The sequence below is a fragment of the Scylla paramamosain genome, chromosome 26 (genome assembly GCF_035594125.1).
Source record: "Scylla paramamosain isolate STU-SP2022 chromosome 26, ASM3559412v1, whole genome shotgun sequence".
NCBI classification, from domain to species: domain Eukaryota; kingdom Metazoa; phylum Arthropoda; class Malacostraca; order Decapoda; family Portunidae; genus Scylla; species Scylla paramamosain.
In genome coordinates, this window is record NC_087176.1 from 11,088,613 (window position 1) to 11,107,500 (window position 18,888).

Genomic DNA, 18,888 nt, shown 5'->3' on the forward strand with positions numbered 1-18,888 from the left:
GAGAGAGAGAGAGAGAGAGAGAGAGAGAGAGAGAGAGAGAGAGAGAGAGAGAGAGAGAGAGAGAGAGAGAATGAACTCTTGAATCGTAAGAGAACGAAGAATTCCCCATTTACAAAGTTTCCTTTCTCTCTCTCTCTCTCTCTCTCTCTCTCTCTCTCTCTCTCTCTCTCTCTCTCTCTCTCTCTCTCTCTCTCTCTCTCTCTCTCTTTCTCGGAGCACGATGAGTAAAACCAGGATTTCCAGAAGAAGAGAGAGAGAGAGAGAGAGAGAGAGAGAGAGAGAGAGAGAGAGAGAGAGAGAGCTAGCCTGGTACCAATTAAACTCATTGGGGGGTTGACGCATGCGCGGGAAACACACTCGCCACCCTGGCTAAACCCTCCTGCAGCAGTCAGCCGGAGACTTGCGTTAGGCTCACAAGCATCCCCACGCCCTCCCTCGCCTCGGCCGCAGCCCCGGTAGACACACACCCCCCCAGGGAAACCTTTAGTACCCTGGACACGCACCCTCAAGGACACTTCTCCCTTAGTTAACTTAGAAACGTGAGAAACATAAGAGGCAGTGAAGAGAATCAGTGTGATTTAATTCGGCTCGCCATGTGATGCTGAATTCGCGTGCATGTTCCGTGGGAGTCAGCGCGTGTGCGTGTGTGTGCGTGCGTGAGTGACAGTGCGTCCGTGAGTGAGCGTGTGCAGACGCGTGAGTGTATGTAAGTGCGTGTACGTTTGTGTGTGTGCGTGCGTGTGTGTGTGTGTGGTCTCCCGGCGGCGTCACTTCGTCAGTTTGCGTCGGGTGGCCGGAGTCGCGGGAGGCATAGGCAGTGTTCCCTTCATCCCTCCCTACCTCCCTTCCTCCCTCCCCTTCAATCTCGCCATCTTGAAGGGAAGAAGCCTAGCCAATCACCTTCCCTCCAACCCGCAAGAGGACGAAGAGAGGAGAGAAGAAAGAAGAGGAAGAAGAAGAGGAGGAGGAAGAGGAAATCAACCAGCCTTAGTCCCGCAGGAAAAAAAAATAATAATAACATCATATAGGGAGTTTTTTGGCCCCTCTCTTTCCTCCTGCTGACGGCCCCCCTCCTCCGCCCCCCGCCTGATCCGCCCCCCATCACTAGGACCTGATTTTCGAAGAAGGATGAAGGGCGCAACAGCCTCTCCCGTCTTCACGATGAGTTCCACCCTTGTGCTGTGTTGCATAGCGGCGTGTTTGGCGCTGACAGGTAGGTGAGAGGTGCTAATGTTATGCTCTCTCTCTCTCTCTCTCTCTCTCTCTCTCTCTCTCTCTCTCTCTCTCTCTCTCTCTCTCTCTCTCTCTCTCTCTCTCTCTCTCTCTCTTTTTCTTTCTTTTTGTGTCACACACACACACACACACACACACACACACACACGGAAATAAAGTCAGAGAGAGAGAGAGAGAGAGAGAGAGAGAGAGAGAGAGAGAGAGAGAGAGAGAGAGAGAGAGAGAGAGAGAGAGAGAGAGAGAGAGAGAGAGAGAGAGAATTTTGACTACACCACGAACAACAACAACAGCAACAACAACAACAACAACAACAACAACAACAGCAGCAACAACAACAAGAAACAACGAGAACAATAACAACAACAACAACAACAACAACAACAACAACAACAACAACAACAACAACAATAATAATAATAATGATAATGATAATAATTATAATGATAATGATAATAATAATTATAATAATAATAATAATAATAATAATAATAATAATAATAATAATAATAATAATAACAATAATAATAATAGTAATAGTAATAGCAGTAGTAACAACATCAACATTAACAATAAAACAGATCCCATTTCATCGGGAGAGAGAGAAAAAAACACGATCTTTGAAAATCACTCCTATTCATTTACATATTCCGGTCCTTTCTCTCTCTCTCTCTCTCTCTCTCTCTCTCTCTCTCTCTCTCTCTCTCTCTCTCTCTCTCTCTCTCTCTCTCTCTCTCTCTCTCTCTCTCTCTCTCTCTCTCTCTGTGTCTCTCTCTCTCTCTCTCCTCATTTTTATCAAACATCAAAAGGTCCTCCTCTCCTCTCGTGTCCTCCTCCCCTTCCTGTTATCATTCCCTTCCATTATTCATGCCTTTCCAGACAGTTCTCATTTTTGTGATGTAAATTATCCAAGGACAAAAAATATATTAGAGGAAGCTCTTTTTATCATCTTTTTTTCATGGATTTTGTGCAGCAGACTTTTGTTATGCAAATACGTTAGAGGGCTGCGTTGAGAGAGAGAGAGAGAGAGAGAGAGAGAGAGAGAGAGAGAGAGAGAGAGAGAGAGAGAGAGAGAGAGAGAGAGAGAGAGAGAGAGAGAGAGAGAGAGAGAGAGAGAGAGAGAGAGAGAGAGAGAGAGAGAGAGAGAGAGAGAGAGAGAGAGAGAGAGAGAGAGAGAGAGAGAGAGAGAGAGAGAGAGAGAGAGAGAGAGACAGAGACAGAGACAGAGACAGAGAGAGAGAGAGAGAGAGAGAGAGAGAGAGAGAGAGAGAGAGAGAGAGAGAGAGAGAGAGAGGTTCTAGGGCGTTGAAGGCGAGTGGTGCATGATCAGGGGAAGCTTAAAGAGGCTGTGTTACTCTGTTGTTCCGTGAGCGTTGTGTTGCGCCACTACTACTACTACTACTACTACTACTACTACTACTACTACTACTACTACTACTACTACTACTACTACTATTACTACTGCTGCTGCTGCTGCTGCTGCTGTTGCTGCTGCTGCTGCTACTACTTCTGCTATTGGTACTACTACTACTACTACTACTACTACTACTACTACTACTACTACTACTACTACTATTACTACTACTAATACTACTACTGCAACTATTACTACTATAACTACTACTACTACTACTACTACTACTACTACTACTACTACTACTACTACTACTACTACTACTACTACTACTACTGCTACTACTACTACTACTACTTCTATTGCTGCTGTTACCACCACTACTACTACTATTACTACTACTACTACTGCTACTGCTGCTGCTATTACTACTACTACCACTACTACTACTACTATTACTATTACTACTACTACTACTACTACTACTACTACTATTGCTGTTGCTGCTGCTGCTGCTGGTGCTGTTGCTATTGTTCCTGCTATTGTTACTGCTGCAGTAGGTGCTGCTACTACTGCTGTTACAACAACAACAACAGCAACAACTACTACTGCTACAACAACAACAACAACAACAACAACAACAGCAACAACGACAACAACTACTACTACTACTACTACTACTACTACTACTACTACTACTACTACTACTCCTACTGCTTCTATGGTAACTATTTTGCATACTACAAAGGATCAATATATATACTACTACATTGTAATTTTTCAACTTAGTTTTTAGAAAAAAAAAAAAAAAACTCTACGAGAGATGAAGGACACTTTTTATATACGACATTTAGCCATCATCTTTTTGCATACAGTTAGAGCGTGAATTCTGAATTTGAAGCTTTATGAATCAGAGTAAGGGGGAAGATCGAAGTGAAATGTGGAAATGTGACCCCGTAGAATTGTTTCATAATAGCTCGGCATCCCGTTCGTGCCCCGCCGACCCTTTCCACCGCCACACGCACCTTCATTTGTTTTAATTTGGTCGCCTGCTGCTGCCTTCTGATTGATTGTGGCGTGTTCCTGTTAACTGTCATTATTATTATTATTATTATTATTATTATTATTATTATTATTATTATTATTATTATTATTATTATTATTATTATTACTAGTATTATTATCATTATTCATACTATCATTATTATTATTATTATTACCATCATTATTATTGTTATTATTATTATTATTATTATTATTATTATTATTATTACAGGCATTGTTTTTTTTCTTTACAGTTTCTCGTCAGTGAAGAAAAATTAGTTTCTTTCCATCTTTCGGATTTGATATTGAAATAAAAACTCAGACAAACAGACAAACAAGCAGACAGACAGACAGACAGATAGACAGACAGACAAACAAACGGACAGGCAGACAGCCAGACAGACAGACAAGAAAACTGACAGACAGACAGCCAGATAGAAAGACAGACAAATAACCCTAACACAATTAATTTAATCTTGATCCTGGTCTTTGTTTTGGTCTTAATCTTGGCATTGCTCTCTATCTTATTCTTTTAATTTTGGTCCTGGTCTTGGTCTTGGTCTTGGTCTTAATCCTGTTTCTGGTATTGATCCTGATCTTAATCTTGGTTTCGATCGTAGTCTTAATCCTGGTCTTGGCCTTAATCTTGGTTCTGATGGTCTCGGTGTACGTCCTTAATCTTGGTCCTGGTTTTGGTCTTGCTCTTGGTCTTGGTCTCTTCTAGATAATCTTAATCCTAGTCTTGATCTTAATCTTGGTCTTGGTCTTAATCTTGGTCCTTGTCTTAATTTTGGTCTTGTTCTTGGTCCCTGGTCCTATCTCTGGTCTTGGCCGTCCATCGGTGCAGGCGCGTGGAATTAATGCAGTCCTGGTGTAATAAAGTCACGTTATTTAAAAGCCCTTAATTAATAGAAAGTGATATGCAGTCAACAAAAATCCATTCCAAACGATCTTAGTTGCGAAAATTATTCCTAAAAGTTTGGGGCTGCGCGTCGAATATTTTCTCATCTTATTGCCATCTTCAAGAGACTTTTTTTTACTTCCTTTTTTTTTTTTTTTTCCTGGACGATTATGAATTTGCCGCGATGCATTACGAGTAATTACTGGCCGGGATAATGAGCGTAAATTATGATCTTTATAAATGTTCTTTTAGCCTTGCACACATTCCCGCCTCATTACCTTCACTCACGCCGCCACACTCTTAACAAACCACGCCATTCATGAAGCAAACCACATGATATTTTGGGCAACCCATTCACCGTGCAAGTGTGGATAAATAGAATATTCTTTTTTTATGTAATATTTCACATATAGGAAATGCTTAACGATGTGGCCGACTTTAGAAAACATGGGAGTATATTTGTATTTAGCCATTCTGTATTAAATGGTACGATAATTATCGTCGTGTAAATTCATTTTTTTTTCTAATGAAGTAACGGTGCCCTAAAGGAATGTGCAACGATGTAGTTCCTTCAAGGCATATTACAAACTTTATATTTTACTTTTCTAGACTAAAATGTGCGAAAACTATGTACTTATTTACCTTCACGTTGTTTTGACGGTGACATCTTTCCTCTGAAGGAATTTATATATATATATATATATATATATATATATATATATATATATATATATATATATATATATATATATATATATATATATATATATATATATATATATATATTATATATATATATATATTTGGTGACCCCACACCACATTATATAATGCATTACGTAAGATGAAATAAAGAAAGAAGAAAGAAGACAGAATAAGGAAGGAGAAAGAAGAGAAGATAGAATAAGGAAGAAGAAAGAAATTGTTGAGGACGGATGAAATAGGAGAAAACAAGCCGGTCACCGAACCTGAGGGAAAATTCACACCGGATATCAAGAAGAAGGGAAGTCTGGAGAAGAAACAGAATAAACAAACACAGACACAGGACACACGCAGGACACAACAACAGGAAGGCGCCACAACACTGCAGGGGTGAAGGCAGCCTGGGACAAAAGAAAATTAACAGTAATGATGTAGAGGACTGAACATCCTCGGTCTGTCCTTTACTTATAGTCTAAACTGGAAACTTCACATCTCATTTCTAGCTAAATCAGTTTCTATGAAGTTAGGCGTTCTGAGACGTCTCCGCCAGTTTTTTCTCACCCTTCCAGCTACTAACTCTGTACAGGGGCCTTATCCGTCCATGCATGGAGTATGCTTCACATGTCTGGGGGGGTTCCACTCATACCGCTCTTCTAGACTGGGTGGAATCAAAAGCTTTTCGTCTCATCAATTCCTCTCCTTTGACTGTTTTCAGCCTCTCTCTCATCGCCCCAATATTGCATATCTAGCTGTCTTCTACTGCTATTTTCATACTAACTGCTCTTCTGATCTTGTTAATTGCATGCCTTCCCTTCTCCCGTGGCCTCGCTGCACAACACTTTCTTCTTTCTCTCACCTCTATTCTGTCCACCTCTCTAATGCAAGAGTTAACCAGTATCCTCAATCATTCATCCCTTTCTCTCGTAAACCCTGGAACTTCCTGCCTGTTTCTGTATTTCCACCTTCCTATGACTTGAACTCCCTCAAGAGGGAAGTTTCACGACACTGATTCTTCAATTTTTGACTACCGCTTTGGACTCCATTCGGAACCGGCATTTTATTTTTATTGGATTTTTGTTGCCCTTGGCAGGTGTCCCTCCTACATAGAAAAAAAAAAAAAAGGGAAAGTCTGCCAGGAAACAATCGAAGTAATAGAAGTAAAGAAGGTTAACCTATGAAAATACGCCAACTCCCACTTAAGCGCCGCCTGCAGACTGCCCCTGACTGGCGTTCTGGATCAAGCACCACGCCTGTGGGCGGATCATATGCCTGAATGAGGAACGTCCATGGTAGATATGTTAAATGTTATGAAAATGAAGATAATTTTCTGAGAGAGACAGGCAGACCCAAACAATTGTATATGAACAGAGTGACAAATATACTAGGCAGGTAGCAGACACAGAGGCAGAGGTGCCAGAGGGCCTGACCAGAGAGGGGCCGAGATGGACGGAATAACTTAACGTAAGTGGAACTTGAAAGTGTAATGCAGTCTAGAAATCAAGTATCTTATTAAAGGCGGAGTAAGAGATTTACCTGTTGCTTTATGTTTGGCATGACAGGTTTGTGTGGTGTACGAAGAGTGGGTTAATTACGAAATATTTATGGTAAATGATGTGATGCTGGGATCATATCACGTGTTTTTCTAACAGAATGAATATTAGCTGTTGTGATGAATCTGATATTGTCCTGTGTTTCTTGCACGATGATTGCGTTAATTAATGAACATGTTGAAGAGATATAAAGAGACGCCAAGCAACCTTGAACGAATGCGAGTAGGAATGTTCATGGCGATTTGTAAGAAATGTAGACAGTATGTAATGGATTAAAATTTGAAAATGTTTGTGAATTTCCAGTCACCTTTAAATACCAAATCCATGCAACATTTCTGTCACGACATATCAGTACATGTATAGTTAATTGTCTATATTAGGAAAGTACGTTTATGTTTCATTCTCTTAGTATATATTTAAAAGTACGATAATTGTAGTTTGCGTAACTCTTAACCGAAAACTTCTACGTATGTCATTAACTTGAGAAAATGTTGAGATGGGCTCCTTTAATATTCTCCTCATAAAGGCTCTGTAATTGCAAGGCCCGTAATTTTAATGATCTATAAATTCAGAATATTTTTACTGTATATTATTGTAACACTGTATTCGTGTATTCACTCCTATCTCTTATTCTTCTTCCTTTTCTTCCTTCTTCTCCTTCTCTTCCTTCTCCTCCTCCTCTTCCTCCTCCTACTCTATCTGGATTCAGGAAATTAAGCTGTGTGATATAGTGTTGTGTGTGTGTGTGTGTGTGTGTGTGTGTGTGTGTGTGTGTGTGTGTGTGTGTGTGTGTGTGTGTGTGTGTGTGTGTGTGTGTGTGTGTGTGTGTGTGTGAGTTTTATTTGCTTATTGTGTGTTCATATTTTTGTATTTTAGGTGTGAACTATGTATGTATCTACCGATCTATTTTTCTATCTATCTATCTATCTATCTATTTAATCTTACTCATTCATTCACTCACTGACTCACTCTCTCCCCCGCTCATTCATTCACTCACTGACAGCTGTGAACAATGAAGGATTTGTGCTCCATAATTCTATTGAAGTCTTAGCAATAAATCTAATTCATTTCTCACTCACTCCTTCATTCACTCTCCCTCACTCCTCACTCATTCACTTACTCACTCACTTACACACTTATTCACTCACGCGCACCCATTCACTCACCGTCTAATTCCTATTCGATCTGTGTACTTATTTACAAGTGTTCCACAGACTGAGTAACTCCCTCGTGTGTTGCAGAGGGCGTCCACAACGACCTGTCTTGCTACCAGTGCAATGTGGACACACTCGGATGAATGCACAGATGACTACCTCGCCCCGTGCCCCGACACCCAGCTCTTCGACAGGTGTCAAACCCGCGACAGGAGGACAGGTGAGTGGCGGGGAAACAAAAGGCAAAGGAGGAGGGAGGAGTAAGAGGAGGGGAGAGGAGTAAGAGGAGGAGGAGAAACGATGGAGTACAGAATATGGCTATAATAATGATGGCTTTTGTTTTTATGTCATATTAAGCTTGTTTTTTTTTTTTTTTTAATGGGAAGAAGAGGAGGAGGAGGAGGAGGGGTATAGTAGTAGTAGTAGTAGTAGTAGTAGTAGTAGTAGTAGTAGTAGTAGTAGTAGTAGTAGTAGTAGTAGTAGTAGTAGTAGTAGTAGCAGCAGCAGCAGCAGCAGATAAGAAGAAAGAGGAAAATGAAGCTGTTTATGATAATGATGATTGTAATTTTAGCTCATAATTAGTATTTTTCTAGGAAGAGCTACTGGAAGGAGGAGAAAGAAGAAGAAGCAGAGAGGATATAGAAAGATTTATGATAATGATAATAGTCAATTTAGATCATATAAAGCTACTTATTATATGAGAAAAAATGAGAAAGAGGAGGAGGAGGAGGAAGAGGAGGAGGAGGGAGGAGGGAGGAGGGGGAGGAGGAGGAGGAGGAGGAGGAAGCAGAGAAAGATATAGAAAGCTTTATAATAATGATCAATTTAGATTAGATACAGCCAATTATTAGAAGAGCTAATAAAAAATATGAGAAAAAAAGAGGAGAAGGAGGAGGAGGGAGAGATCGTGAGGTAACGTAAGGTACAATGCACGGAATAATGAGTTAAAAAATTGCGTATTGGGGGCAGTTTATTTGCTTTCAGGTGTGAGTACCTGGGCGTAACGAGGCGTGCAGGGATGAGATTTAGGTAAGGGTGATGCTCCTGACGCAATAGGGTGACTATGAATGGGGTTTGCATCAGGTTTATATCAGGGCGTATAGTGCCCTATGGTGAGATAGATAAGTCAGGTTAGGTTGTATTAGGTTAGGTTAGGTTAGGCCATGGTTGGCTATTGTGTTTGAATGTACTGTGCGTCTATGGGTCTGAGTGTGGTGGTGTGGTGTTCGGGGTGGTGAGTGAGCAGTGATGTGGGTGGCGAGGGTGGTGGTGGTGTGGAACAAATACAAGTGAAAGTGTGAGTGCAGGAGGTGTGAGCGGTGTGGAGGAAGGAAATAATTAGGGAGAAGTGGTGGAGGAGGAGGAGGAGGAAGAAGAGGAGGAGGAGGAAGAACAGGAGGAGGGGAGTGGATGCAGAGAAACCTAAAGAATAAGCGATGGAGGAAGAAAAGGAAGAAAAGGGGAGGGAAAATAAGGATTATAACATGGATAACAGTAGAAAGAGTAAAAGGAGGAAGAGGAAGGAAAAGGAATAAAGAGAGAGAAGATACAGAAAAGGATGAGATGGGAGAAAAAGAAAAGAAGGTGAAAGAAGATGCGGAGGAGGAGGAGGAAGATGAGGGAAAAAAACAAAAAACAGAAGGAATAAAAAAAGATGAAAAGGGGGAGGAGAAGGAAGAAGAAGAAGTAGAAGAAGAAAGGAGAGAACAAACAAAGGAAGGAGGTAAAATAAAAAGAATAAGCACTAAGAAAGATAGGAGGAGGAAAAGGAAAAGGAAAAGGAAGATAAGTACTAGCAGTAGGAGATAGAAGAGAAAAAAAATAAAAGAATAGAAGAAATAGGAGAAGGAAGAGAAAGAGAAAGAAAAGTACTAACAGGAGTAGGAGGAAGAGAATCAAAAGCCTATAAATAACAGTTGAACATCACTCTTCACCCACACAGCTGACGGCAGACACTGGGGTTGAGAAAGGGTGTGCGCTGGCCCCCTGTCAGCTCCCTAGGATGGTTGGGGACGCCCCTGGGCACCACCTGCGACTACTCTGCCCCCGCCTACGACTGTGTCTTCTGCTGCCGGGGTAGTGGGTGCAACGGCAGGGCAGTTTCCACGGTTTCTTCTCTGCCCCCCTTTGCTACTTCGTCTCCTCCTCCCTCTCTTGGGTTTGTTAACTCCTGTTTTCGTTCTGTAAAACTTATTTTCGTCTCCCATTCTTCCTTCTCCTCTTCCCATTCTCTTCTGTCCGTTCTTTTCCTCTTTTTCTCTTGTTTTTTTTTTTTTATCCCATGGTGTCTATCTAGTGTTTTTTCTCTTCCTCTCCTCTTCTTTCTGTCTTTCCTTTTCTCCCCCCCTCCGTTTCTGTGTCCATCTTAAACAGTAAGTTCTCGGCGCTCTCTCTCTCTCTCTCTCTCTCCCTCTCTCTCTCCTCCTCTCTCTCTCTCTCTCTCTCTCTCTCTCTCTCTCTGCTGTTTACCTTTCTATCCGCGCCATCTGCTCCCAAATGCACTTTTTAGAGAATCTGAACCGAAGGTTGAGAGCAAACAGTGAAGAAGAAGAAGAAGAAGAAGAAGAAGAAGAAGAAGAAGAAGAAGAAGAAGAAGAAGAAGAAGAAGAAGAAGAAGAAGAAGAAGAAGAAGAAGAAGATGATGATGATGATGATGATGATGATGATGATGATGATGATGAAGAAGAAAAGGAGGAGGAGGAGGAGGAGGAGGGTAAGAAGTAGGAAGAAACATGGAGGTGATGCAGAGAGAAAGTAGAAGTAAAACAAAGCAGAAAAAAAGAAAAAAGAATAAACACGAAATCGAGAGATAAATGTGGGAAAAATTAAGAAAGAGAGAGAGAAAAAAAAAGAATGGCAACAAACAAGAAACAAACTCCACCGGAAGGAAACCAAAGAGAAGAAATGGAGAAAGAGGAAAGAAAAAAAAAAGAAGAGGAAAGAAAGATGATGTATAATAAAAACAAACAAACAAACAAAAAAAACATAGAGAATAAATAGATAGATGAAAACAAAGCAGAGATAAGGATACTGTGTCATTCCCTTGACTTTCCTTCCCCTTTTCTCTCTTTCCCTCTCTCCCTCTCTCCCTTTTTCTATCCTTCCTTTTCATACCCAGCCAACCATGTCCCCAATTAGAATACGTATGTACGAGTTTGTGTCAGTTCCCATGTACGTGATGAAGGGAGCAGCAACGTACATGTTTGTGGAGGTATTACAGGTAACACACGAGTAATACAAGTACAGGTTGTGTTGTATACATGTAAAAAAAAAAAAAATCAGCAGCAACGTTAGCTAGAAGAGAGAGGTAATACACGTACATGTCCATTATTTAAGAGAGAGTTGCGTACGTCTACAAGTTGTTGCGTCATCTGTATCAACACGTGACATAGAGCATATCAAAATAACTGTAACCTGTAGAACATATCACAGAGTTATGGCAGGTTGTAGTGAGTCTTAGTGTTCTGCTGCTGTGCTAACTGCTGCTACTGTTACTACTACTGATACTACTACTACTACTACTACTACTACTACTACTACTATTACTACTACTACTACAACTACTACTACTACTACTACTCTACCGTTTCAGCTTCTCTTATTTGATGTTACTACTACTACTACTACTACTACTACTACTACTACTACTACTACTACTACTACTACTACTACTACTACTACTACTGCTATTACTACTACTATAACTACTGCAATATTTCTCCTGTTACTACTACATAATTTTACTACTACTTCCGCTGCTGTCACTATAACTACTACTACTACTACTACTACTACTACTACTACTACTATTTGGAGGAGCCTTTCGCCTCCTATGTCTTCCAGATGTGTGTGTGTGTGTGTGTGTGTGTGTGTGTGTGTGTGTGTGTGAGTGTGTGTGTGTGTGTGTGTGTGTGTGTGTGTGTGTGTGTGTGTGTTTGTATGTGTGTGTGTATGTGTGTGTGTGTGTGTGTGTGTGTGTGTGTGTGTGTGTTTACTCCTTCCCATCAGTGTTTGTGGAAAAGTTACCAAAAAAAAAAAATTATATACATAAAGTTGTCGATCATATTATGTAATACTTATGAGAGGTTTGTATATTCGTTTGTTTGTTTAATAGTTTGTTCGTCGACGTGATTCTATTTCTTTCCTTCGTGAATCAAACAATAAAAAAATGAAGATGTTTTGAGAAAGTTCTATCTAGATGTTGTTTGTTTGTTAGTTTGCTTGCTCCTTTGTGTATCCGATTTGTTTGTTCCCTTATACACAAAAAAAACAACTTGTACTAAATATTTATTTGTCTACGCTCTCTCTCTCCTCTCTCTCCTCTCTCTCCTCTCCTCTCCTCTCTCTCTCTCCTCTCTCTCTCTCTCCTCTCTCTCTCCTCTCTCTCTCTCCTCTCTCTCTCTCTCTCGTGTCTTCTTGTAACTGGCAGGAAAAGACTCGTGAAAGAAAATGAAGAGATATTTGACTTCCTCTCTCTCTCTCTCTCTCTCTCTCTCTCTCTCTCTCTCTCTCTCTCTCTCTCTCTCTCTCTCTCTCTCTCTCTCTCTCTCTCTCTCTCTCTCTCTAATAAACATGTATTTAACGTGTTCTCTGTGAGTCTGTGTTGCCCCCCGCCCTTGTTCGTCCTGTTCTTATATGTGAAGTTGTTCGTCCTACGGGAAGAAATACTATTATATAAGATTGTCCAACAAAGTAAACCTTCCTTTTTCGTCGTACTCCAACAATTGGTGTAGTTTTGTGTGTGAGTGTGTGTGTGTGTGTGTGTGTGTGTGTGTGTGTGTGTGTGTGTGTGTGTGTGTGTGTGTGTGGTGTGTGTGTGTGTGTGTGTGTTGTGTGTGTCATTAATTACCTTCGACACGTATATTCTATGTATAAAAATACAGTATATAATGTGTTACTTCTTGTTTTATTATCAAATCTCGTGTTTTTTCTGAATTATTATTTTTTTTACTCTATCTGTTATACTTTTTCCTCCAAAACTTCTACAATCCTTTGCCAGAATTATTAAACACGCACATTAGATAATATAATAATTTATTCGTCGTTCTTTTGATGTCGAAATATCTATTGAGTTTACATATCTAAGGGAATCAGAAGCCAAGAAAATAGCAATAAATAACTGACAAGCTACAAGTTATAGAAATTAACCACATAGAGAAGAAAGAAGAGAGATCACAGAAGTAAGACAATAAATATATATACAGTAAAAGTATAACAAAAGAATGGATAGCATTATAAAACAATAAACTAATGAATGAATAGACAAACAAGTGAATAACAAACAGCGTAGCCAGATTTCAATAGGAAGATCAATTTAATAGACAAACAAACAAACAAACAGATAAATAAACATAGCAACATAACTAGACATCATAAGAAACCAACGTAGTAAATAAAAAGAAAGATTAGTAAGCAGATAAACGAGTAACAAGCAAAGAGAAACAAGAACAACATGAGCAGATTTCGTAACAAGCCGATGGGTAGACAGCGAGCGAGGCCCAGAGAGGCAGCGGAGGTGTAAGAGGAGGAAGAGGCGTCAAGGGGTGGCCATCATCATCATTTCCACCCCATTACCACCTCCATCAGGAAGGTCCCCCGCCGCAGCCATGATTCCCCAGCGCCCATCAACAGGAAGACAACCTGTAGGGAGGGTGAGAATGAAGCCCCATTGTGGTGTTGATGTAAAGAATGGAGGGCATTTGTTGTGGTTTGTGTGATTCTACGTGGGTTTGCTGCCTGATTGAGTGGACTGAAGAGGGATATGGGTGCTATTACTGCTACTGCTGCTGCTGATGCTGCTGCCTACTACCACTACTGCTGCTGCTGCTACTACTACTACTACTACTACTACTACTACTACTACTACTACTACTACTACTACTACTATAGATTACGTAAGTATTTTCAAAACAATAAGCATAGAGATGATAGTATACTACTACTACTACTACTACTACTACTACTACTACTACTACTACTACTACTACTACTATTACTATTTACTATTACTAAGCTACTGCTATTACTACGATGGGTCGCGTATGAATATTATGAAACGAGAATAAGATATGATGATATGCACAAAAAGGTGTATGTATATTAGAACAAACTTATTAATTGAAACTTCTTACAATACTGAATTAATACTAGGATCTGAGGTTAGGATAGTTGTTTTCAAAGGTGTTATTAGTGATTATATAGTAAAAGGGAGCTAGTCGCTTAGTAATGAGGTGGGTGGTACTCAGATCATACAGATTATCCTCAAGACAGATCGGCAACAGTACAAACAGGCCTCAGGACATTTGGTACTCGAAACACTTGGTACCCAAACCACTTGGTCCCCGAAATTGTCTCTAGACTCATAGGTCTGGACTACAGGCTTGGTGAGGGCAACATGTGGATCCACACACCCCCAATATAATGTTCACCCAACCCATCCACTCATCCACTATTTACTCCACATCAACCCATCCACTCAACCACTCAGCCATATCACCTTCTCACATCCACCCACCCACCAGTCATAACCCCATCTATCTATCCACTGACACACTCACCCACCCACCCCACCTCCGTTAGCGCATCTATCCAGCCACCCACTCAACCTCATCCACCCATCCGCCTACCACACACTACAGGCCCACCCACCCATTCATCCACCCATCTCCTGCATACTAACCTACCCAGCAACACTCATTCATCCATCAGCCACACCCACCAAATCATCCACCACCACCACCACCACGACACATACCCACAAGTGCTGCAGGGAATAAGGCTCCCTGAAATTTGAGTTTGGTGGGCATAGTGAGGCAGTGGGTCATGTTGGGTGTCATTGCTTTGGCCCACACCTCGTACACCCCGAACTCCCGCACCGCCAGGATCCTAGAGAGAGAGAGAGAGAGAGAGAGAGGGAGGGAGAGAGAGAGAGAGAGAGAGAGAGAGAGAGAGAGATGGGGGAGGGGGAGCTATCATAAGTTTGTAAGTCATAATGTCTGAAAATATACTAGTTCTTCAAAATACACGTTATTTGCTAAGTAAAAACAAGTAAACCAAAGAGAGAGAGAGAGGAGAGAGAGAGAGAGAGAGAGAGAGAGAGGAGAGAGAGAGAGAGAGAGAGAGAGGGAGAGCGGCCGCTGCACCTCCTAGCGGCACAAAACCTAACCACCATCAGTTTTGTTTACCTTCGTCAGGTTCTCGTCCCTACGGAAAGGTAATTCCTAGTAATTTAGTATTTTCATTAATAATGCGCTTTGATCCTATATTTTTAGACTTTATATGTGGTCTGTAGTTTATTGTGTACTATTTGACGAATCTAGACCAGTGCGACTATTTACATAAGGTGGGAAATGAGCAAAATAAGGTGAAGGGATAGGCTGCGGGAGGTTTGTGTAGCAAAATACAAGGGAATTTTAAACCGCAATGTGTTTAGAACTTCAGATCCTAACTAGGGTGTTTAGTTTCATTACTGCATGACTCCAGGCTATATGAATATTAGAAGAAAAAAAAGAAACTATCTGCAGTGCTCGTATCAAGGAAGAGATCTACTGTATTACACTAAAGGAAACTATATAATGTACATTTTTTAAAAACTTTCTGGAAGCCACAAATTCGCGTGATTTTATTTATTTAGGTTTATATATATATATATATATATATATATATATATATATATATATATATATATATATATATATATATATATATATATATATATATATATATATATATATATATATATATATATATATATATATATATATATATATATATATATATATATATATATATCTTTTTATTTCCCGTTTCTTTGTACTCATGGTCAGCTTTTTTCACACATATAAAGTGAATGAATGAATGAACAAATAAATAAATGAATAAGCGTATTTTCTATATGCACCAGTGATTTAAATGCAGAAGTAACGCCATGATCGAGATATAAATTGTGTTCCTTTCCCCAGTGAATATTAAGAATAGCGTGTTGATTAGCTTTTTCATCCTGTATCTTAAACATCAGTGATCTGTATTCCATGTCCGGCTGCTATTATATTAATTCAGACTTTTTTATTTTGTTTTTGTCCGTATAAATACTAATTTATGTATTTATTTTATCTGGCCATCCATCTGGCTGTCTATATCCGTCTATCTACCTGTCTATCTATCTATGTTTTCTCAGTCCAGTGTCTTCACGTGAAATTTTCATGCTTTCTTTTTTCTTTATGTTGCCATATAATGGTTTGAGAAGACATTTGTTATCGAAATTAATATTTTCCCTGCGAAACCTTACTGCTAGTGCATATTTTCTAGATTCTCGCGCGAGTCATCACCTTATTTTGCCTCGAATGTGAATTGTACTGCGTGTCTCACCCAGTGGACGCCTGTGTCTGAGTAGAATTTCATCAGGACGCTGCTCAGAGAACTACTTCATCACGCAGTGAAGGTAGCAGGAGACCATAGCGGCCGCAATACTGGATCTGCCTTAGCCCGCTGCAGACTTTCATTAGGAGTGTTTTAAAAGACCACGGAAGATTTTTTACCTAGGAATAGTAAGGTTGTGCTCGTTTTAAAAGCGCTGGCGGGGAGACTGGCATTTTTTTCACAAAGTAGATAAATTATGCGCCCTGCTTGATTTATTTTGTGCCTCACTCGTCGCTTTCTCCCATTGGCGCCAAATTCCTAACCTGCAAAATTTATAATTGCCCATGCGAAGTGCCAGGCGCCAGTTAATTATCGGCTAGGTGTGAAAAATATGACCCTCAATATCCGGGCTCTATCAAGCCTGCGAAACATCTGAAGAGCGGACGGCTGGGGTAGACTTTATTAATTAGGGACAAATTTTTCAGCATGGCGTAGATTGAGGCCTTAATAATATGAATTTTGAGTGATCGAGGAACAATATTACGAAGATTAGGATTTATGAAGACACCTCAGCTAAAGTTTGGACGAGTGGAGTTAAGTTAGAGTTAGTTAAGACTGCCAGTTTATACAAGTAAATAGATGCAGGTAATGCGAGATGTTTATGTAACCTAACCTAACCTAACCTAACCCAACCCAACCTAACCTAACCTCACCTAAATTAACCTAACCTAACCTAAACTAACCTAACCTAACCTAACCTAACCTAACCTAACCCAACCCAACCTAACCTAACCTCACCTAAATTAACCTAACCTAACCTAACCTAACCTAACCTAACCTAACCTAACCCAACCCAACCTAACCTAACCTAACCTAACCTAACCTAAACTAACCTAACCTAACCTAATCTAACCTAACCTAAACTAACCTAACCTAACCCATCTCAAGAGTTAGTAGGAACAGTAACATTCATTATTTGAGTAAAATCTGACCACGCAAAAGCATATTTAGTTATTAATTGAAGGAGCATTGACAGTTATGATGATGGTGCTTTCGTTTTAAAATATTCCACGCTCTCGTTCCCCTTGTCGTTGTCGTCCTCGTACGTCGTCCTCATCTTCCTTCTCGTCCTCGTCCTCGTCTTCCTTCTCCTCGTCCTCGTCCTCGTCTTCCTTCTTCTCCTCGTCCTCGTCCTCGTCTTCCTCCTCCTCCTCCTCCTCCTCCTCCTCCTCCTCCTCCTCCTCCTCCTCCTCCTTCTCGTCCGCATCCTCGTCCTCCTCCTCGTCTTCCTCCTCCTTGTCCTCCTCCTCCTCGTCCTCCTTCTCCTCCTCCTCCTCTTCCTCCTCGTCCTCGTCCTCTTCCTCCTTCTTCTGCTTTTCCTTCTCCTCCTCCTCTTCCTCCTCCTACTGATAATAATAACAATGACCATAATAATAACAACAAAAAGTAAGTAAAACAATACTTAAGATTCAAAATGCAACACCTCGAATATACGTACATACAGCGCCGGCTGGAAGTGTGGCAAAAGATTTTAAAACATTCATTCCGACGGCAAAGGAAATATGAATGGAAGCTTTTTAAACCTGTGGCAAAATTTCTGGGCCTGAGGTGAGCGAGTATATGAGTAAGGTGCACAGGTGATTAGTTGCTTACCTGGCATTGATGAGGGGCAGAAGAGGGCTGTGCAGGGGCGTGATAAGGGCGTAGAGGAGAGGCCAGAACACACCGCGTGAGAAATAGAAATCACATCTTCCTGAGGGATATAAAAAATGCTCTCTCTCTCTCTCTCTCTCTCTCTCTCTCTCTCTCTCTCTCTCTCTCTCTCTCTCTCTCTCTCTCTCCATATTTATTTATTTATTTTATGCACTTTTATATAATTTCTTTACATAATCATTAGAGAGAGAGAGAGAGAGAGAGAGAGAGAGAGAGAGAGAGAGAGAGAGAGAGAGAGAGAGAGAGAGAGAGAGAGAGAGATTTTTAAGATCCTGTGGTTGTAATTTAGTCCTCCTGATGAATCAGTTCAACGAAAAGTCCAAACAAAAGAAGAGTGACTGGAGTGTTGACTCTTTCCTCAACGTTGAAGAGAACCAACACTGCCACTTGCCGGGATCTCTCTCTCTCTCTCTCTCTCTCTCTCTCTCTCTCTCTCTCTCTCTCTCTCTCTCTCTCTCTCTCTCTCTCTCTCATACATCCTTTTCTAGCTTGAATGTCTAATCAAACCAGTGAAGACATTTATATGAACAGGAGTAGAATATTTATTGATATGATTCAATGTCTTCCTTTCAGGGGAACGAAAACTCTCGTGTTTTTTTTTTTTCCTTTGAGTGTTTCGTGACTAAGTAAATGGGAAAGAAACGACGTATGTGTGTTTAGAAAACGTGGCGTGGCTGGACAAACTCTTGCAACAAAAACCACGAGAAAGACGACAAGAGCAGCAGCGCGTCTCAAGATCAGCAAAGGTAAAGTGCTTGTTTGTTTTTTGTTTGTTTGTTTTCTCGTATTTTTTCGCTTATGTCCCCCTTTTCCCTCGTCACGCGCCTGCATTTAAGGAACATTTCGAGAAGAATAATATCCATGTAATATTCAACCACAAGAT

At 40.6% G+C, this 18,888-nt stretch overlaps 1 protein-coding gene and 1 long non-coding RNA gene across 2 annotated transcripts in view; one reads left to right on the plus strand and one right to left on the minus strand.

The window, feature by feature from the left end:
• Positions 1–383: 383 nt before the first annotated feature.
• Positions 384–11,905, plus strand: LOC135113737 (uncharacterized). The gene is made up of 3 exons (XR_010274970.1): positions 384–1,213; positions 8,022–8,154; positions 9,877–11,905. It is a non-coding gene; the product is annotated as an uncharacterized LOC135113737 (long non-coding RNA).
• A 1,354-nt stretch (positions 11,906–13,259) lies between these two features.
• Positions 13,260–18,888, minus strand: part of LOC135113517 (uncharacterized) — a 9,963-nt gene continuing 4,334 nt past the window's right edge. The window contains exons 4-6 of the mRNA XM_064028756.1: positions 17,946–18,045; positions 14,689–14,819; positions 13,260–13,574 (exon numbers count right to left, since the gene is read on the minus strand). Coding sequence (XP_063884826.1) covers positions 13,471–13,574; positions 14,689–14,819; positions 17,946–18,045 — 335 coding nt within the window. The 3' untranslated portion in view covers positions 13,260–13,470. The remainder of the gene's footprint in view (positions 13,575–14,688; positions 14,820–17,945; positions 18,046–18,888) is intronic.